At 34.3% G+C, this 23,268-nt stretch overlaps 1 protein-coding gene across 1 annotated transcript in view; it reads left to right on the forward strand.

The window, feature by feature from the left end:
* Positions 1 to 23,268, forward strand: part of LOC109073133 (collagen alpha-1(V) chain-like) — a 98,731-nt gene that overhangs the window by 25,940 nt on the left and 49,523 nt on the right. Inside the window, 4 exon segments of the mRNA XM_042747899.1 lie at positions 2,903 to 3,070; positions 9,090 to 9,303; positions 10,002 to 10,188; positions 22,788 to 22,919. Coding sequence (XP_042603833.1) covers positions 2,903 to 3,070; positions 9,090 to 9,303; positions 10,002 to 10,188; positions 22,788 to 22,919 — 701 coding nt within the window.

The raw sequence follows: 23,268 nt of genomic DNA on the forward strand, positions 1-23,268 counted from the left end.
AATGAAAAGATTTCATCTTTAGAGAACCATAAAGCAAAATGTTCTACAAAAACACTGCATTTTAAGAGTTTTGGTATAGATGTGTTTTCTAATGGAGTTCTCTGTCTATTTTCTGTAAGTAGGTTACTGGGTCACAGTGTGTCTGCAGGTCTTAATTCCCTGCTTTGGGTCTAGAGTTGGCAGACGCTGGTGCTTGTGTGGAAAAACAGCTGCAACACACCATCCATTTACAGCTTTCCCACTAAACATCCTTAAGAAAATATATATATACTTCTGTGCGAGTTTGACCCGTAGCTAAAGCTTACTGAAGTAAATATTAGCTCTGCCTGCAAGCGCTCATGTTTTTCCCCCTAAATGTTGATACGAGCAGCATCTGGGTGTGTTTACATGAGAGATAGTTCATTATATACACTCTATAGCAAAGCATTTGCTCTTTTTGTGCAGTATATGTGCGATAAACCTTTATATTTCAAACTATTACCACATTTATTTATCAAACCATGAAATTTGACCACAACTGTGAAGTTCAGGCATGGTTTTCATTTCCACAGCTTCTAAATGATAACAAAATGTAATCTAAATGTAAGTCTTTAAATTTTATGTAAATGACGATGTAAGTTTTTGTTAAAGTGTGTCATTTTTTCATTTCCACAGCTTCTAAATGATAACAAAATGTAATCTTAAGTCCTATATATATATATATATATATATATATATATATATATAACAGCTCATTTTGGGGAAGCCCTCGGTTTGCCTTAAAACATTCCTTTATCGTTAAACCATAGCGGTGTGTTTTACCTTGGCAAACCTCATTGCTACTTTGACAGGGACGGTCGAATAGCTTTGGCTAACCAGAGAACCTCAGTGTGGTTCGGCGATTCGCATCTCTGGCGCCGGGTTTCCACAGGTGCTTATCACAGCTCAGCATGACAGAAAACTAAGAAGAATAGCCTATCAGTTGAATTATTGCAGTTGCTGTGTAATTTTAGTATGTGCGCCTACAACATGCATGCATCTCTGATTATAGTGTGCTGTTTGTGATGATGTGTACTACTAAAATGTGTTTACATGATCTTGTCTGTTGATTTTACATTTATGCTTTTATCTGACTCTTGCCAAAGTCAATTACATGATTTTTGATGTCTGATTTACAATTGCTGCAAAATAATTCACTCTAAAATTAAATGATCTGAAGTCTTTGGTAATGTCTGGAAACAACATTAAAAAGTAAAATCTGCTCTGAATTACTATCTTGTTGAGTCCATATGTTGAATGTGAATTAATTTTGTAATGTTGCCAATTATATTAGTTGCATTGTTTATTATTGTAGTCATAATGTGCATTTTTTTCTGTTTTCTTTTATGCCAATCCATTTTATAGTTTGTTCAGTTGCACTTTATTATAACGTTCATTTAATTATATTATGTATTTGGCAGGCACTTTTATACAACTTATGGCACATTACATAATCAACTTATGTTGCTTTTATGATTCATATTTTATCAAGGTTATGCATTTCATGGGAATAAAATCCAGCATTTCAGCATAACAAATGCCATGCTCTGCTGTTTTAGCGACAGGAATGCTATAATACAACAAAAAATATTATAAATGTTTTTAAAATTAAACAATAAATAAATAATTTATTTATAATTTTTATTTTACAAAAAAACATTTTTATTATATTTAAATAATTATTATGTATTATTTTTATTTGAATATAAAAAGATTATACTGTACACTAGATTTTTTTTAAATATTATAATATTAAAAAAAAATTATTATTTATTTTTATTGAATAAAAATAGTCAGAAAAAGTCTGTAATGTTAAGTATGTCTGAGTGAAACAAAATATTCAAAAAAAGAGAGAGAGAGGGAAAAAATGGTTAGTTAGGATAGGACAATATTTGTATTTGTATTGTTGGCTATTGCTACAAATTTACCTGTGCTACTTATGACTAGTTTTGTGCTCCAGGATCATATATATGTGTGTGTGTGTGTGTGTGTGTGTGTGTGTGTGTGTGTGTGTGTGTGTGTGTTTATGTATATATGCATATTTATATTTGGTTTCATGTTTCGTTTCATGTTGTCTTAAAAAAAAGACACACTTCAGTTTTAAAGTTGCTCCTTTTAGATCCAAATATTCTTTTTAGTCGCTCTTCACAAGCGGCAGTGAAATGAACAGACGGACTTTAATGTAAATACCTCAAGGAAAAATGTAAACGCTGTGCAGCATCTCAGCGCTGTGTTCTCTTAGACTAAATCAGACTGCCCTGATCAGAATCACAGCGAGCGCTTGTGATAAACACTGCTGTCTGCCTCATCCTGTCACTCTGACTTCATGTAAATAAAACCTGCTCGAGATAATGACCAGAGATGTGTGTGTGTGTGTGCATTTAAAGCAGATGAACTCTGTGTGGTCTGCACTCCATATCTCCACCAGAGAGAGTGGAAAGGTTGTGTGTGTGTGTGATTTTGTAGACAGTGTATCCAGTGTTCATATGGTCAGCCGACCTCTAAACACATGAAACACTTGGCTGGGTTTGTCTTTCTGTGGTCGCTCGTTCTGAAGGAGCTTTAGGTTGCTAATGACATGTTTGTGGTTTTGTGGGTCAGACTAAGGGCATTATTGCATGCAGCACACACAGTAAACAATGTATAATGCATACTAGTTTTAACATGCATACTGACATGATAGTATACTAATTTGTTGTCACATGTTTTATCACACAATTTATTTTTGCATGTTTAATGTATTTATTTGTTTAAAGATACCTTGAATTTTACTGTCCATACTGTAAATATTTGTAAATAAAAATAATGCCAAGTTGTTGGTTTTTGTATGTGTCTTGAAATGGTTGTAAACTAATTTTGTGTCTCCCTGTGTCTCTTTTTGCAGCTGAGCCAGCCGATCTCCTAAAGATTTTAGATTTTCACAGTTTGCCGGAGGGTGTAACGAGAAATACTGGATTCTTCTGAAACCGGAAGTCATCAAAAGGGCCTGATGTCGCCTACAAAGTCACAAAAGATGCACAGCTTAGCGCTCCTACTAAACAACTCTACCCCTGTGAGTACACATACACACATACTCACTCACACACACGTGAGCATGCATGAACCCTTAAACACACGCAGGTGCACCTGTTTACTTTTCTTCTCCATCTTTCCAGTGTTTGGGCTGCTGCTGTCTGTTCAGAGCACACAGACTCTCTGCCCTAAATAACTCTTTCAGAAACTCTTTCATCCTCCCATCCTCTGCAGACATACTGTATAATCTATTTAGACAGATGAGAGAGATGACTCAATGTTCTGTTAATGTGACCACATTGGGCCAGAAACAGTTTCTATGCCAGTGCACAGATGAAAATGCTGAGCCAATGCATGGTCCCATATTTTTTTTAAATTTTTTAATTATTATGATATAATTTTAATTTTAATTATTTAATTGTAATTTAATTTAATTTTAATTTTATTTTAATTTAATTTTATTTTATTTTATTTTATTTTATTTTATTTTATTTTATTTTATTTTATTTTATTTTATTTTATTTTTGGCTATTGCTGTATGTGTCACTCTCTGACCTGTCTGTGTGTAAAATTAAATTAATTAATTAATTAAATTAAAAAAATTAATGTAATTTAATTTATTTTAATTTATTTTTGTTTTTGGCCTTTAGTGTATGTGTCGCTCTCTGACCTGTCTGTGTGTGTCTGAGCACCTCATCACTACACAGTGGGCCGCAGCCACGGTGCCCTAGACTCTCCTTTGGCAGGAACTCTGAAAATCTCAAGAATTTGATGGAAGGAGGGAGAGACGAGGCAGAGAAGGAGAGAGATGCAATACCAGCATAATGAGACTAAACTAGATGAGAATAAATCAAACTGACTCTCTTACTTCAGCTCACACTGACTGTGTTCCAAACTCTAGTATGCTGCCTACACAGACAGTATTTTTAAGCTTTGTAAGTGTGTTACTGCTACAAAGGCGGTTCTAAATATATATATAGCATATGCAAACAGTATAAGAATACTTAACGCTCCCAATTTTTGCTAAAATCTAATGCATCATATAGCACAGTTTTCTAATTGGAGAAGAAAATATGAATGTAATGCTGAACATTAAAAAAAAGTTTTATGTAATTAAATTTGAAATTAATTTTAAGGCAAAGATAATTATTCATTGATTGATTGTTATTAATTTATTGTAATTAAACAATTAAAAAATAAGCATATTTAAATAATACATCCCAGGAAGCAGGAAGAATTGTAATTAAACAATTAAAAAATAAGCATATTTAATAATTTAATTTAATTTTATTTTATTTTTTTTTATTTTATTTTATTTTATTTTATTTTTTTTTTTTTTATTTATTTTTATTTAATTTATTTTATTTTATTAAATGTTTTACATTGCCACTATGTATTTTTTTGCTTAATAAAGTTTTGGACTTTTTCTAGATGTTCCCTTCCATTATGCTTCATCTAGCAATTTTTTTTTTTAATTGGAAGGTAGGTATGTTTTGTTTGTTGATTTTTTAGTTTTTTTAGTTGATTTTTTGGGGTTATTTTTTTTGTTGACTTCTATTGCATTTGGTTTCAGCTGAATATGCTTACTCATTTTTTTGTCTTAATTCTAAAAAAACACATCCCTTCATTTCAAACTAATTTTACCTTTGAGATGTCCCGAGCTGTCCCTAGAAGGGAGGTTGCATCAGATTTAGCTCACTTCTGGGGATGATTTTGTCCCTTAAGTACAACTAAGTAAACACACACGCCTGACTGCTTGAGAAACGTACAGGCAGAGTGAAAGCGTATGGAAGAAATGAATCATCTATCGCTCCAAATGCAATGCATCTGTTCTTTCTCTCTGTACACTTTTCACTCAGATGCACAAGATTTACTTTACACACACACACACACACACACACACACACACACGCAGCTGACTAAGAAAAGCTCTCTTGGCCAAGAAGTTCCTATTCTTATTCTTCATCTTTTCTTAACTCCTCCTCCTCATGCATACCCATAAGGCAATTGTCTTTCTTTTGTGGCGTTTCTCCAGGGTAACGGAGAGGGGTCGTAGGTCACTGGAGTTCTTGTGATGGTTTGTAAACCTGCAGGAAAGCCAAACCTCTATAAAGACATGATGATGAAAAGAGAGAGGTAGGTAACAGTAGTGAAGGAGGTGATTGTTGTTGATTTTTTAGTATTTTTTTTTTAATATAAAAAGGATATGCACCAAGAAACAGCCTGATCTCAGCCGGTTTCCAAGTCTGGTCTGATTCGCTGATTTTAAAGGGGTTTTGAGAACTTGGCCAGGCTTAGAAACCAGTTTAAAGACCAGCAAACCAGTTTAGACTACACTGTAAAAAATGTAATTTGTTTTTCACTGATGTAAATAAAACAAAGGTTAGTGGAGTATGTTTTGCAATAAAATATTATTTTAATCTTTCTGTTTCAAAATTTCACATTTAATCCTGATTTGATAAAAAAAAAAAAACTTGCTTTAATATAAATAAATAAATTAATAAATAATTTTAAATATTGTTAATGTAAAGATTACATTTATTTAATTTAATTTTTACCATATTAAAAATATGATAATTAATTACATTTAATTCAATTAAATATAATTTTATTTTAAGATATAACCAAGGGAATTTAATTTTATATAATTTTTTTCAGTGTATCAACTTCAAAATTGGATGTTTAATGCTGGTTTTAAACTTGTTTTAATCAAATTAAATTAATTATAATTATTCATAAGATAAAAAACATTTATTTATGAATCCATTTATTGATTTATTACTATATGAAACAAAATAACAATTTATGATAATTGTTTTATTTTATTTTAAAATAGAACCTAGAGAAGCAAATTTATTAAAATTAAATTTTTTTTTTTTTTTTTTACTGTGCCACTATGTGTAATTCAATGTGTTAATTGCTGTTTCTTTATAATTATTTATTCAGTTTACTAGCAATTTCTGACTGAAAGTTGTTCACCATTTTTTTCAGTGTAATAGCTAATTCACAGCTTTTCAGTTGTACTTATAGGCATGACCAGCAGTGTGATCTATAAAAGAGGATCTTGAAATCACTTCAGGATGTTGGATTTTGTTATGGTTTTAGGTTGTGGGTGTTAGGGTTTAGTGTTATTGTTATTTGTCTGTGTACTCCGGCATTCCTTTAGGTTTCTGCATAAAGACCTAATTCTGACTGGAGTGGAAGGGAGAGATGAGATCATAGATATGACGTCCTCTCTGAACTCTGGTTTTGTTTCATATTGCCCTGGTGACGGGGCAGACCTCGTCTCCGGAGTGATGGCCCTTGGCTCTTGCCCTTTGACCTTCAGCTCTGTCTTTAACACAGGAAACCAGGACAAAAGCATCTCTTGTGTAAAGCTGGTGCTTGTGTGAGCATGTAGCAAACCTCATGAAACCATAAAAGCATCATGTAAAGTTTCATGTTTCATTACTTACACACAGACACACACACTCATATGCATGCATGTCACATGGTTTTCTGGAGAAGGAACGGACTGGTCAACAGTGACATGAAGGACAAATAATGGGAAAAACAGACTCTTCTTTTCTCTTTTCTGTCCTTATCTCCTGTGTCTATAGCTTATAAAGCAGTAAAGCATTCTAGAATTTTCTTATGAACACTAAAGTGATCTAGAATAACACTTATCAAACAATAAAGTGGTGATAAACAATTGTTTGGCTTCTAACAGCGGCGAAGTGATCTAGAATATCTCACAAAGAATTAAACAAGTGTAGAATCTCTTTTTTGTGATACAGAATATATGCTATATTTTATTATTATTTAATGACTGTTGTATATGGAAGTCAGTTTCCGTCATAAGGTAATAAAAAAGGTAAGTGAGACTTAAATTCCAGAATATAATGTTCACTGCTTGCTCATTGACTGTTATTCAGTCAGTTTTCTCTGCACAGCTTGTTTTTAGATAAATGCTTCCCTTTGATTTAAGAAATTTCCATTTCAGTCAGACATTCAATCCTGAGGTTCGTCTGGTGGCTTTATTTTTTTGACATTCATACACACAGTGTATGAAATGAAGCACTTAATGTAAACAAAAGCAGAAATGAACCTCTCTGTTCTTGTTCTTGGACAGCTCAGAGTATTAACATTCAGAAATCTGTGCAGATCAGACCTCAAATAACCTCATTAGTGTTTTATGAGGTTTTTAGAGATGTAGACTGTCTGTAATGGTGTGACTCGAGCAGAATCACATCTGAAGACTCAAAAAATATCTCCAGACATAAACAGAGGAGAAAAGGAGGAGTTAGACATGGAGACGGGATTCCAGGAAGGCCGTCTGAGAGTTTTTAGTAACATGTTCTCTCTAAATCATTAGAAACTTTGTGAAATCCAGGAATGGACTCTAAACCTGTGCAGTTGATTAACGCATAAACACACTAAACACTGCAACAATCATCAGGTGTGTTTACTGCACACATGTATGGATGCTTTGTCTTTTTGATGACTTGAAAACTCACTTCCTGTCCAAGCAGCCTAGATTTTCCCAGAGGTCCTGGCGACGGGCATCTGTTTGGCACATGTTGTGTGTGTGTGTGTGTATGTGTGTGTGTGTGTGTGTGTGTGTGAGAGAGAAGTCATGTCTGTTTTTCCCATTTTAGAAGGAGACTGTTTAATTTCACCCTTTTTTGCTTCTCTTTCTTTGTTTTTGTTTTTTAAAGTTCGATTGGACTTCAAGTTCAGTCTTAAAGGGACAGTTCACCCAAAAATGTCAATCTAAAAGCTGCTCTTTTCCAGACAGGAACAAGGAGGTTTCAAGCTTCAAAAATGACCAAAAAAGCACCATAAAGGTCTTGTTTGCTGTCAGGTCTAGATTCAAATACTTTATCAGGTTAAAGGCGGTGAAAGAAAGTTTGCATTTTTAAACAAGAAAAGATTACATTTAGGTCTTAAATACACTACTATTTGGGTCTCTACGATTTTTTATGTTTTTAACAGAAGTTTCTTATACTCATCAAGGCTGTATGTATTTGTGTATACAGTATTTTATTTATTTATTTTTTTTATTTTGTAAATACAGTAAAATCTGTAGTTTTGTGAAATATCATTACAATTTAAAATAACTATTTTATATTTAAATGTATTTAAAAATATCATTTATTTCTGTGATGCAAAGCAGAATTTTAAGCATCATTACTTTAGTCTTCAGTGTCACATGATCCTTCAGAAATCATTCTAATATACTGATTTGCTACTCATGAGACCTTTATTATTATTATGAATGTTGTAACAATCTTTTGTAACATAATGTCTTTACGGTCAGTTTTGATAAATTTTTTGCATTCATGTTGAATAAAAGTATTAATTTCTTTCAGAAAAAAAACTAAACAAAAAAAACTTCCTGACTCCAGACTTTCTTCTGAAAAATATAGTGCACAAATCAAATGGACCACTTTTATGATCCTTTTATGATGCTTTACTGGTGTTTTTGGAGCTTGATAGTCCTCATTCACTTTCATTGTGTGGAAAAGAGTCAACTCTGAGATTCCCTCGTTTTATGTTCCTCACAAGAAAGAAAGTCATAGTTTGGACTGGCATGATGGTGAGTAAACAGTGACAGAATGTTCATTTTTCAGTGAGCTGCTCCTTTAAGAATGTTGCTCGTATATTTTCCTCTCTGTTTGTACTTGTGATTCTCTCTCTGTTTGTTCTCTCCACCTCTCTCTGCTAGATGAATTAGAGTAATAAAATGTCTCTTAGGGAACAGCTGTTCTCCTCATTACTCTGTCCATCTCTCTCGCTCTCTCTACTCCCTCGCAGTAGATCCAAGACTCTTATCAACACCGTTAGACACACACACACACACACACACTGTTACAGAGTTTCCCAAAGATGTGCCAGATATCCAACCGTTTTCCATTCTGCTCTTATCCATGTCAAACACTTTATCTTTGTTACCTGACAGCATCTGTCCGCTCATAGACGTGATGTAATGCTCTGTCACACACTGTCCTCAATATTTTGCGCCAAGTAAATCCCCTAAAACACTGGATTTTCAAAAATAACACTCTCTCCCTCTTTAGCGTCCGTGTTTCCTGAGGACTTCTCCATCTTGGCGACGGTGAGGCCAAAGAAAGGCAGTCAGTCCTTCCTGCTGTCGGTGTATAATGAACAGGGCATCCAGCAGCTCGGTCTGGAAGTGGGACGCTCTCCTGTCTTCCTGTATGAGGATCACCTGGGCAAACCTGGCCCGGAGGACTACCCGCTCTTCAGAGGGGTCAACTTGGCAGACGGAAAGTAAGACACACGCACAAGCTGTGTATTCTATTTGAAATATGTTGTGTGATTTTGTCAAAGTATTTCACTGTCAGGAATGATTTTCTTGACACTGGAAACTTTAGGGCCGGTTACGTAACGTCTGGTTAGGATTTAGTGTGTTTGGTTTTCATTACTAGCTTTGATGTGCGACATATTTAATCTGTCACACTGCTGTGAAGCCAACACCTGCACTGGATGGATGATGGATGTTTGATGGATTGTTTGGTTGATGGATAGATGAGGTGAGCAGATAAATGTGTGATGTGCTGTTTTGAATACTTAGGATATGTAGATAGATAGATAGATAGATAGATAGATAGATAGATAGATAGATAGATAGATAGATAGATATGTGGAGATAGATAGGTATGTATGTATGTATGTATGTTTGTTGGATAGGTTGGTATATTGGTTGATTTATGGTTAGATATTTTGATAGATAGATAGATGGATGATAGATAGATAGATATCAGGATGGATGGATGGATGGATGAACGGTTGGTTGGAAGGGTGGGTGGATAGATAGATAGATGGATGGATGGATGGATGGATAAATGGATAGATCGATGGATGGATGGAAAGATGGATGGATGGACAGATAGATAGATAGATGGATAAATAGATAGATAGATAGATATCAGGATGGATGGATGGATGGATGAACGGTTGGTTGGAAGGGTGGGTGGATAGATTTGTGTATGGTTGGATGGTGTGGCGATCAGTGTTCACAAACAGAGCATCACTCTGGTTTTGGACTGTAAGAAAAAGGTGACACGGACGCTATCCAGAAGCCCTCACCCCATCATCGACACCAAAGGCATCGTGGTCTTCGGGACGCGTATCCTGGATGAGGAGGTGTTTGAGGTAAGAAGGAGCTCCAGAGTCTTTCTATGGAATATTAGTCAATATGTTCTTGGAATATTATTAGATATGTTCTTCACAGCTTCTTTATTGCTCTTTCATGGCTTAGCAGTTTGATGTGAGCATTTGCTGTCTAAGAGTAATCATTGAGATACAGTAGAAGATATATATCATTTGCACTGGGCTTCTTTGGTCTTGTTGTCAGGGTGTTGTGGGTCTTTAGTAGGGCTGTGCGATATGCGATACCTTGTTAAAAAATGCGATATTCGATATGCAATACGATATTGCTTAAAGTGTGTAAAATCAATTTCAATTATATTTAAAAAAGATTTAAAAATGAAAATTATATTATATTATATTATATAATTATATGTAAGAGACGCTGTGCAAGATGCGGTTTGTGCGCGCGCTTCAGGTGTGAGTCAGACAGCAAGACGAGACAGCAAAGAGTTGTTTTTTGCAACTTATTGCACTTAACTCTTTTTAACGTCAAGCTGTTGTTTGATCAATTCTCTGCTTTATCCGGACCTTTTGCAGCGTTTTGATTTAAGTAGCCTATTATTAAAATGATTCAGATGTCGCACATCCTTGCGATATGAATATTGCGATATTTACATTTGCGAGATTTCGATAATTTCGATATATCGTGCAGCCCTAGTCTTTAGCAGTGATTTGTGGACATGTGTCTGTGGTCTTCACTGAGTGATGAAATGTTTCAGCATCTCTCTGTGACTGTGTCTAGTGGAGATGTGAGAGAGGAACGTGTGCGTGTTTGTTTAGCACCTAGTTGTGGTTATGTAGAGCTAATGTAAGATTGTAGGGTTACCCTGTGGCACAAGGGTTTATATACTGTCATGTGTGCTTGTGTGTGTGTGTGTGTGTAATGGTCAGGTCAACCATAAATGTTTAAAATAAGTATACAGTACATGTGAAGTGTGGTTGTGCTTATATTTGGTCAGACTGTATTGCTCAGAAAGATATATCATAGTACTCATGTTATTTGTGCAGTCATTGTTTAGAATTTTTTTTGATTGTATTTGTGTTTTTTTTTGGTTAGAATGACATAGTGATAGTAAAAAATGAGATGGGATAAAAAAAAATTATATTTCATTTGCTTGCAAGACTTTTGTGTTTGAATTAATATAAGGTGGTGGGAGGAAAAAGGATATCTGCATATGTTTTTTTGAAAGAAATGCATTTTTGTGAGAGAATCCAAATACTTTGTGAGTAAAAAGTTTCTTGAGTGAACGTAGTACTAGAAAATCCAAATTTCTGCAAGAGAGTGCAACGTTTTTTTGGGGGATATGTAATATTTTTGCAAGATAATGCAACATTTTTTAAGAGAATTGCATTGCTTTATGATAGAATGCAAATATTTAGCAAGAAAACTTATATTTAGAATAAATATAAAATATTTTGTGAGAAAAACAATGTTTATTGAGAGAAATGCAATACTTTTGCGATGGAACACGCGGGAGAATTAAGAAAACGCAACATTTCTTGAAAGAAATACAATACTTTTGCGAGAGAATGCAAATATATTGTGAGAAAATGCAATGTTTCTTGAGAGAAATACAATACTTTTGCGGGAGAATTAAAATATTTTGCGAGAAAACGCAACATTTCTTGAAAGAAATACAATACTTTTGCAAGAAAATGCAAATATTTTGTGAGCGAACGCAACGTCTCTTGAGAGAAATACAATAGTTTTGCGAGAGAATGAAAATATTTTGCGAGAAATGCAATACTTTTGCATGAAATGCAAATATTCTATAATATTTTTTTTTTGTGATGTTAGATTTGTCAAAAGTTAAGACGTTTTTGCACAATATTGGACAAAAATGCAAAATGAATAATGCAGGAAGCAGTTCTTTTCAGAAACACATGCAAATCCAAAACATCTTATAAAATTGAATTTGTAGCTGTTTGTTTAATCTCAGTGTGTCTTGATAGCAAAAGCTGAAGGATTGTGGGATTGGAACGGCCTGTGAGTGGATGTGAGTCATTCAGAAGGACTGTAGGTAATGTTAGTGCTGATCCTGAGGGTTTTGACCGCAGACGCACAGGGTTCATGGAATGCTGATGTGTCTTTAAGGTTTGGTCTACCTTTCTGTTTGAAGTTAAAGTGTTTGGAGAAAATGGAAAGAGCTGTGTGTTTTTTTCCACAGAGTGAGACAAAGTCACCACAGAACCTTAACCAAACCCCTGTCGTATACACACAGCATATTTCATTTCAGAGTCTGCACGTGTAATTCAATTCCCTTAAATGCTGAAACATTTCAGTAAGATAAACAGAAAGAGAGAATAGACAAAAGACAGAGAGAAATAAGAGGGAATCTCAAAATCAGAAAGGACCTGTTGGGTTTATTTGGATTTAAGTGCTTAAATTTCCCTAGTTGTTTCTTTAAAATTATATAAAATAATGCATGTTCCAAAACTTTGTGAGCTGCCTATTTAGACAACATTTTTTGCATCATAGTCACACTTTTTCTAATTAAACCTCTCATTTTGGCTGAAATCGACAGCATGTATACTTTATAGATAAGACAATCCCAGAATGCATTGGGATGAGCTCAGTGATTTCATCCAGCATGGCAGATAAGAAACATTTTGACTGTAAATAATAAACTTAATTTGTGTGGCTTTAATGTAAAATACTGATATACTGTTAATAGTTCTGTTTAGTTAAAATGCACACAATATTTAATGTGTTTTTATGCTTATTCAATGCTACCTTCATACTAACATTATAAATGATGCCCATTAATTGTAGCAGAGAGTTTTGCATAGGAAAGCACTGTTTGCTTTATTAATTTTTTTTTAAATGTAAAAACTAAATTCTTGCTTTTGTTGCACAAATTATTACAAAGAAACAGCAAGTAATACATTAAATTAAATGTGACATTTTGAGGTAGAAAGACTGAAATAATAAAAAACATACTCTAATAATCTTTGTTTTTAAGCTTTGAAAAATATATCTTTTTTTGTATAGTGAGGTTCTGCACTGTAGAGCATTACAAATGTAGACAGTAGACAGTAATGCAGATGTTCATCTTCAGTCTTCTGCAGCATCTCACTGTTATCAGCTTTAGGTTTGTATCAAATGGAAAATACCTCAGGTGATGTTTTTATGGAAAGTTCTGGTTAGAATGAGGAGTTTGAAGCTCATGTCTCATGACATCATTGAGGGGGTTTCCACAGCACTCGTACAGGTCAGCAGAATGTGTGTGTGTGTGTGTGTGTGAGATTATCTCAAATCCTACAGACGTGTGGTTGAAATCAGCATGATTCACACATCACTTATTGCACTCATCTGCTCGATCTGTATCATAATTCTGTCTCACCTGACTGAAAGAGAAAATGAGAGAGGAAGAAAGGTAAAGAAAGAAATGCTTAATGTTTAGAGTTTCTCTTTTGAAAAAGGACAACAGCAGCTTTAAAGTTAAGAGAGCCGACATAAAGACATAAAGCTGCATTCACTATACATTTAAGAATGCTTAATGTTTTGAAGTTGTTTTTTTTATAGGGACAACATATTTAGTGTTTTACTTGAAATGAGATAAGTTTCCTTATTATTTTTCCTATACTGTATGCACCACTGTAAAAATATTTTTTAAAGAAATGCTAATTTTATTCTTTAAGGATGCATTAAATTGATCAAAAGTGACAGTAAAGACATCATGTTGCAAAACATTTCTATTTAAAATAAATGCTGTTTTTCTAAAATTTCATCAAAGAACAGAAAAAATTGCATTTCCACAAAAATATTAAGCAGCACAACATTATTCAACACTGATAATAAGAAGTGTTTCTTGAACAGCAAATCAGCATATCAGATTGATTTCTGAAGAATCATGTGACACTGAAGGCTGGAGTAATGATTCTGAAAATTCAGCTTTGCATATATAAATTAAAATACATTTTAAAATAGTTGGAAACAGAAAACAGTTATTTTAAATTGTAATAATATTTCACAATATTACTGATTTTCCTGTTTTTTGTTAAAATAAACGCTGCCTTGATAGCAATACAGTAAGAAGCTACTTTCAAAAATCAACCACAAACATTTGCCATAGTCAAGGAAATATATTTGTTTATTTTTCTTTAAAATAACTGTATTTGTTTACATATTTTGCAGTTCCATTTGGTGCTGCTTAAATTACAAATTGCGCATTTAAATATGCAATATTTGTATGCAAATTGGTGACTAAACTTTTTCAGGCCGAACGAGGGAGAACATTAAAGAAACACTGCACAGATGTTTTGGTTCAGTAGTTTCCCGGCATTCCAAATTAAACTTTATAATGGTTCCTTGTGAAAACACAGTCTAAATAATCCATCATTCAATGCTGCAGTTAAGGAAGCTGAACATAAAAGACAAAGAAACTTTTGCTGTAGGGCCAGAGATGGCATTATAATCAAATGGAGAAGTGAAAGTGGAGGTGAGTGATGGAGAAAAGGAGAAATGAAGGAATGAATGCTGACGGAGGTTTGGTGGACAAAAGGAACGCAGGGAAAATGCAGTGGTAGACATGCCTGTTGCTTTTGGCAAAAATCTTAAAGGTCTCCAGACGCTACCACTGTGTGTGTGTGTTCACGTCATTGGATGGTTAGGTTTCTGTGGTTGGTTTTTTTGACTCTTGAGAATGGCCAGACGCTGTCTGGATTTGTGTGTGTGTGTGTGTGAACACCGTCACACGTGTGAGCGTCTGCATGTGGCGATTGCGGTCTCGAGTTCGCACAGATATTCAGTCGCTCTTGTGGAGCGTTTCATGCAACTTCGTTAAAATCTTTTGCGATCCCTCCTACAGCGTCGGTCCATGTTCTAATGCAGATCACATGCGGCCTGATTCCTGTGTCTTGGGCTGATGAGGTCATAAGCAGCTGCGATGATGTCATTTTTAAACAAACCTAATAAGTACAAGACCTCAAGCTTTGAAACTGTGGTCAGACCGGATAGAGAGTGTTTGTGTGGCTGAATCCATCACAAACTGTCAAGAACATGTCTGGGTCATATTTAACTCCATATTTAACTGTTTTTAAGATATTTAACGTTGTGTCTATTTTTAATGATAATTTTTAGTGGTCGACCGATATTGGGGGGGGGGGGGGTTTGACTGGGTTGTGATAGCCGATATAATTTTTGTACAATTTTAATTACTATTTAAGAAATTGCAAATAATTTGACAATGGATTAAAAAATTAATGTGTAAAATAAACATACTTATACTTTAGATGACAAAATCACTCAGTATTCTGGGAAGTTTGTGTGCATTAGGAAACATATTTTTCAAATAAAGCAAGGGTATCATTATAATACTTTTTGTATACATTAATTCCTTCGTTTAACCGTTCTATCTGATTATTAGACTGACTTCTATCTGTATTAGACAGAACTGTTAACAACGACAGCGAACAAGAGGGAGAATGTGATGCCGATGCAGATGCCGATATCTGCAAATATCGGCCGATATATCGGCCTTGGCGATATGTCGGTCGACCACTAATAATTTACAGAATAACACAAAAGACTGGTATGAAAATTTTGTGATGGTGCTAATCCAGAAAATAAATACAATGTAAAAAAAATGGCAAAGTCCTACCATACAGGTTTGCTTTTCCTTATGCATCAGAAGTAGTATATATTTATGTATATGTGTATATATATGTATATATATTATTGTGTGTGTATACAGTAGATATGTTATAGTATAATATTTGTTATTGTGTGTGTATACAGTAGATATGTTATAGTATAATATATGTATATGTATAGATTATTTTTATATATACTATTAATATATATTATTTAATATTCATCATTGTAATAAAAACATCCTCTCACATTCAATTGCTTTTATTGTAATCAATATATAAATCATATATATATATATGTACAAATTATGAGTAAAAAAGGAATGGAATAATTTACAAATCTCATAAATTATATTTTATTCACAATAGAATATAGATAACATATCAAATGTTGAAAGTGAATAAAAAAGGAATGGAATGCCAATATTGGCTCATTTTGGATTTCATGAGAGCTACACATTCCAAAAAGTTGGGACAGGTAGCAATAAGAGGCCGGAAAAGTTAAATGTACATATAAGGAACAGCTGGAGGACCAATTTGTAACTTATTAGGTCAATTGGCAACATGATTGGGTATAAAAAGAGCCTCTCAGAGTGGCAGTGTCTCTCAGAAGTCAAGATGGGCAGAGGATCACCAATTCCCACAATGCTGCGGCAAAAAATAGTGGAGCAATATCAGAAAGGAGTTTCTCAGAGAAAAATTGCAATGAGTTTGAAGTTATCATCATCTACAGTGTATAATATCATCCAAAGATTCAGAGAATCTGGTACAATCTCTGTTCGTAAGGTTCAAGGCCGGAAAACCGTACTGGATGCCCATGATCTTCGGGCCCTTAGACGGCACTGCATCACATACAGGAATGCTACTGTAATGGAAATCACAACATGGGCTCAGGAATACTTCCAGAAAACATTGTCGGTGAACACAATCCACCGTGCCATTCGCCGTTGCTGGCTAAAACTCTATAGGTCAAAAAAGAAGCCATACCTAAACATGATCCAGAAGCGCAGGCGTTTTCTCTGGGCCAAGGCTCATTTAAAATGGGACTGTGGCAAAGTGGAAAACTGTTCTGTGGTCAGACGAATCAAAATTTGAAGTTCTTTTTGGAAAACTGGGACGCCATGTCATCCGGACTAAAGAGGACAAGGACAACCCAAGTTGTTGTTATCAGCGCTCAGTTCAGAAGCCTGCATCTCTGATGGTATGGGGTTGCATGAGTGCGTGTGGCATGGGCAGCTTACACATCTGGAAAGGCACCATCAATGCTGAAAGGTATATCCAAGTTCTAGAACAACATATGCTCCCATCCAGACGTCGTCTCTTTCAGGGAAGACCTTGCATTTTCCAACATGACAATGCCAGACCACATACTGCATCAATTACAACATCGTGGCTGCGTAGAAGGAGGATCCGGCTACTGAAATGGCCACCCTCCAGTCCAGATCTTTCACCCATAGAAAACATTTGGCACATCATAAAGAGGAAGATGCAACAAAGAAGACCTAAGACAGTTGAGCAACTAGAAGCCTGTATTAAACAAGAATGGGACAGCATTCCTATTCCTAAACTTGAGCAACTTGTCTCCTCAGTCCCCAGACATTTGCAGACAGTTATAAAAAGAAGAGCCACACAGTGCTAAACATGGCCTTGTCCCAACTTTTTTGAGATGTGTTGATGCCAAGAAATTTAAAATCAGCTTATTTTTTCCCTTACAATAATACATTTTCTCAGTTTAAACATTGTATATGTCATCTATGTTGTATTCTGAATAAAATATTGAAATTTGAAACTTCCACATCATTGCATTCTGTTTTTATTCACAATTTGAACAGTGTCCCAACTTTTTTGTAATTGGGTTTGTATAGTAAGATAAATAATATAATAATATATAAATAAGATAATTATTTAATTAATAATTTGTACATGTGATTTCAGGCTGTAATATGACTCATCCAATGCATGTGTGCAGTACATGCACGTGTGTGTGTGTGTGTGTGTGTGAACATGTCACATGTGTGTCGAAATGAAATATGGCAGGACAGAACGAGGAATCAAGATGTTTTCAAGTACGGAAGAGAACGTGTTGTACTCTGGGCTCCTTACCAGAAGTAGTCTGGGATCGTTCCTCCATTTTTATTAATTTCCAGCATTGCTGTTTATTGCCCCCTTCTGTTGACTGCAGCCATGTGATGCTAATTTTCGAGAAAGTCGTGTTGTTTTGAAACATTTGAAAAGTGTGTGTGTGCAGTGTTTTGGCTGCTCACGTCACCACAGGCAGCTGCTGAAACAGTTAGTTCAGACTCCAGAGAGAGATGTGGGGAGCTTTTGGCCAAAAAGACGCTCCTATTTCAAAGCTGCTGACAATGCAATGTCTATTATTCTCTCTCTGACTCTCTCTGTCCCACATTAATGTGATCAGTTTCTCTCAGACACACAGAAATCCCAGAATAGATCTCTGTACACCTCTGTTTCTGCTTTGCTCTTGCCTGTTCTGCTGCTCTTCTCGCTATGCAAACAGAAATATTGTATGTTCAGATCTAGAGTAATGTGGAAAGTCCAAGTGATCGTTTTACAGACCTGATTCATTCCTGTTTAAAATATTCATATTTGGAGATGACAGAAAAATGAGTATTAGAGAAGGCGGCCAGGTTGAGTTTGTACTATTGTTAGATTATGGGAGGATGAGTGTGATTAATCATAGCTTCAAGGGATTTATAAAGGACTATATATTGTCTAGAACTGCCAAAAGTTTTATTTTAAGGTTAGGGCTCATCTGAATGTGTTTGATGGTGGTGAAATAATAATTGGAAGCTTACTTGTCAACGGATGTCTTGTAATTTGCTTCGGATAAGAGCTTGTGCTAAAATTACCTCTCGGTGACTATATTTAGTTTACATTAAGAATAGTAGATTTGTCTGTGTGTGTGTTGGGCCGGTTTGAAAGGTTTGAAGTGTGTGTGGATTTAGCAGACTCTGGATTTTGGATCTGAATCTGGTGTCAAGTCCAAACACATGTTTACTCTGGCAAACAATCCAGAGCAACAGCCAGCAAGAAATGACTACAGTTATTGTTCCTACAGTAAAGCTTTAGGAATATGTCACAAGTGACAAAGAGAACAAAAACAGGGAATGAAACCAGGAAAGACACTGATGCTACTTACACTGTTTTTTGAAAGAAGACTCTTATGTTCTCCAGTGCTGCATTTACTTGATAAAAAATCCAATAAAAACAGGAATATTGAGAAATCTTATTCCAATTCCAAATAACTGTTTTGTATTTAAATATATTTTAAAATGTAATTTATTCCTGTGATCAAAGCTGAATTTTCAGCATAATCTCTCCAGTCTTCAGTGTCACATGATCCTTCAGAAATCAGTCTAATAGGCTGATTTGTCAAAAACAGTTGTGCTGCTTCATATTTTTGCGGAATCCATGATACATTTTGCTCCGGATTCTTTGATGAATAGAAATAAAAAAAAACAGCATTTATGTGAAACAGAAACTTTTTGTGTCATTATGTCTTTACTGTCACTTCTGATCAGATTAATGCATCCTTGCTGAATAAAAGTAATTTCTTCAGTAAAAAAAAAAAAAAGGCTAACTTTTTAACAGTAGTGCACAAGAACGGCAAGCTAATTTCATTGTACATGCATTTTTGAATATAAGCCATAATTTAATAAACTCATTTCCAGGCACCCATTTGCATGTAAAGTACATGCATAATCACTAAAAATAAATGATTTAATGAAAAAGATGTGACTTATAATGCAGGCCCATCTGTCTCATTAAAACAATAAGTTGTTTTTATTAAATTAAAATGTGATTTTTTTTTTGATACACAGAGTGCATATTTAATGCTCCACGTTGCATTTGTTTATTTAAAAAAATAATTATGTCTCCTGGATTTCCCGTGTTACATTATATGGCTACTAAAGTTAATTATCATAAAGATAATTCAGTTTAAATGAACAGCCTTTATTTGAGATAGACATTTTTGTAACATTATAAACGTCTTTACTGTCACTTTTAGTCAATTTAATGCATTCTTGCTGAACATATTTTGCTTAAAGCAGAACTTAAAGCATGTTACCCTGCACCAAAGTTTCCCTGAGAAAAAAAGTACCCATAATTCTCTCTGTTATGCAATGCGTCCTCTGGAGCTCTGTGTTCAGCTGTTTGCTCGACTCCAGAAGCGTTTTGTTTTGCAGTATTCTCTGTGGCTCTTGTGTTTGCTGTGCTGATTCTGTCTGGTCGCTCTCACAGCCAAATCTCCACACAGCCTGGAGAGCCTTCTGCACGGCTGTCTCTCTCTCTTTCTGTCTCTCTGTCTTGTTTTCCCATGATGATTTAAATCTCCTTCATTAGATAATGTGTGTGTGTGTGTGTGCTAGTCTCTTCATGTTTGACTCTAAACTCGTGTGAGTTTCAGACATTCATCTTCCTGAGTTCACACTCACTTTGCCCACATTTTCTCCACCTGCTTGTACAAGTTTCCTCGGATCGCTGTGGGAAAAATGTATATTAGTGTGTGTATAACAAGGAAGAAAGACCGATTAGACTGATATATGAATCTGACTGGTGTAATAAATCGGTGCGGCGTTTCCTGCACATTTAGAAACGGAATGAAATAATACTATTTTGAAAGTGATGATGCAATGTCAGCTTTTGAATAAATTATGCTTTAGTCATTCAGTTGCACACACACATGATGAGTGGAAAAACTTTTCACCCTCAAAATGAACTAGAAGTATCACTTCAATTAAAAATCACTGAATATAACAAAAACAACTGCTGTTATAAACCATCTAATAACAAGAATTACCAATGAACATGGCCGTGCATCATGGGAAATTGGCTGATGCTGCAATATTTTAATATTTTAAAATATTATATCATTTATTCATTTATATATTATACAATATTGATATTATTTTTAACTTGTGTATTTTTTGACTGATTCATAGGAGTCATTTGTTCATGAATCAGATTACACTAGTCATGATTTTTTATTGTATTAAATTAATAATTATTGCAATAATAATAAAGCCTTTTTGTTAATGTTTGTAAAGAGAGTGATTCAAACTGATAACTTCTGAGTTTGTGAATCTTTTTGAGTGATTCATAAGAGTAATTTGTTCGTGAATCAGAGTACACTACACATAATTGAAAGGATTGCATGCATGTGTGTGTAGCTGATGCCACAATATAAAATAAAGTAAAATAAAGCTTTTTTTTAGTTAATAAAGCTGTTTATGTTCATCTTCAGCTATATGCCATATAAACACCCAATCTGATTCAAACCAGTTGATTTGTAAGTTTGTTCGTTTTTTTGAGAGATTCAAAAGAGTCATTTGTTCATGAATCAGATTATTCTGGTCATAACTGAAAGGATTGTGTGTGTTTTAGAGCATGTGGAAATGAGAGAGAAATGCTCTCAAATTATAGTAATTATGGACAAGTGGGTTATTTTTTTGCAGTGAGCACATATTGTAAACTCAGTAAAACACAAAATTACCTTTTCAGATGGGAAGAGAATGTTTCTGTCTCGTAGTGTGTGTGTGTGTGTGTGTGTGTGTAAGTGTACAGGTGCTGGTCATTGTGCCCTAATTCAATTGGACAGTTTTGGCGTCCGCTCAGGTTCTGACTCAACTCTCTCCTCCCAGACTGTGACCCACTTTCACCATGTGTGTGTGTGTGTGTGTGTGTGTGTGTATTTCCTGTCCTATTGCAACAGGTGTCTCATCCTTTTTCCATACTGTATTCATTATTTTTCCAAAAACCATGGTTATTGAATGAAAGGATACAGCTGTTTCTCTCCTGTTTCTACGCGTGTTTTGAATTTTGGATGAATTTGACATACTGCTGTTTTGACTTCCTGATTCATGTGAAGACTCATCCTGTTTGTGTGATTAATGTAGATGTTTCTTTATGCATTAGTATACAATTCAATAGTAGGTTTGGCAAACCAAGAACAATTCTTATTCTGTTTTTCTGTTAACAGTTCTTGGACGTCTGCATTTTTCCAAACACTTACGAATCAGTCTGAGCAGTTGCTGAAGTAATCTGACTCACTTACTCAACCGCTATATAAAACAAGAATGACTAATTAGTGAACCTCATTTCTGCTGACTCTGTGCTGCATTAAAACATGATTTCAAATCATCATCTGGCAACATAATGAGAACCGAAAATGTTATGAATAATATTTACATAATTAATTATATTAAAATTTACGTTTAATGAATTATATTCAATTAATATTATTTTATACATATATATTTATAATGAATTAATTAATTTAATTAATTTATATATATATAAAGTTATATGTGTAAAAAGTTATAATTTTATAATATTTTATCATATTTCTTATAATATTTGTAAAAATTATAATGCCCTTATAATTAATATTAATGAATTGTATTAAATTGTAATAAAAATGTATTTTATATTATTCATTATATATAATTATAATTATATTACATTTTATTATTACTAAAATTATTGTGCATTATTATGTACATTATGCATCATTACATTTACATTTAGTCATATAGCAGACGCTTTTATCCAAAGCGACTTACAAATGAGGACAATAAAAGAATAATGAATAATTATAATAATTATAATAGAATAGTTATTATTCATTAATGTTTGGAATTATATAAATGATTTTTATTTAGCTCTTTTTTGATACCGTAGCTCTAGCTGGCTCTGTAGAGTCAAAGTAAATCACACTACTTAATAAATGTGAGCCTTGTAAGCTGTATAAGATGTAATTGTTTATTAAAGGTGCATTAAATTGACTGTACTTCTTTCCCTCACAGCATCATTTTCATTTGCATCAAATTAAATATGGCATCCACTCCCTGCCTTATAGGGAGTAGAAATTTTGCTCTCTCTGCTGGTCTTATTTGTCTCTTACATGGCCTATATCAAGTACAAAGATATGTCAATCCTCCATATTTGTTTTCAGAAGTTTTAACAGTTTATTTATATGTTTACAGGGTGACATCCAGCAGCTGATGATTGTATCGGACCATCGTGCTGCGTTTGACTACTGTGAGCACTACAGCCCCGACTGTGAGGTTCCTGTATCTGAACACCACCAGAACCAAGAACCAAACACTGATGAATATGTAAGTTCATTACTGTACTTCCTCCAAGATTCATTTCCTTTAGAGCTGGAAGAGCATTGAGGACATCCCAAAACCAAACTAAAACAGACAGCATAGATTCACCTCTATTGAACTCAAGAACATCTTATCGAGTGTTGAGGCACCCCAAAGCTCTTTTAAATCTTAAATCAGAAATACAATCCAGCACTTAACAAGATCCCTAGCCTAAATGGTAAATGATTTAGTGCAAGTGCTGCTCACATTTTCTTCCGTGAATGTACTGTAGAATCTGGTTTTGGTGTTACAGTTGGCATGTCTGACAGCACAAAGCACTCACTGTTTGAATATTTATACATTTATTTAGCTTTCA

This window comes from Cyprinus carpio, chromosome B21 (genome assembly GCF_018340385.1).
Source record: "Cyprinus carpio isolate SPL01 chromosome B21, ASM1834038v1, whole genome shotgun sequence".
Taxonomy (NCBI): Eukaryota; Metazoa; Chordata; class Actinopteri; order Cypriniformes; family Cyprinidae; genus Cyprinus; species Cyprinus carpio.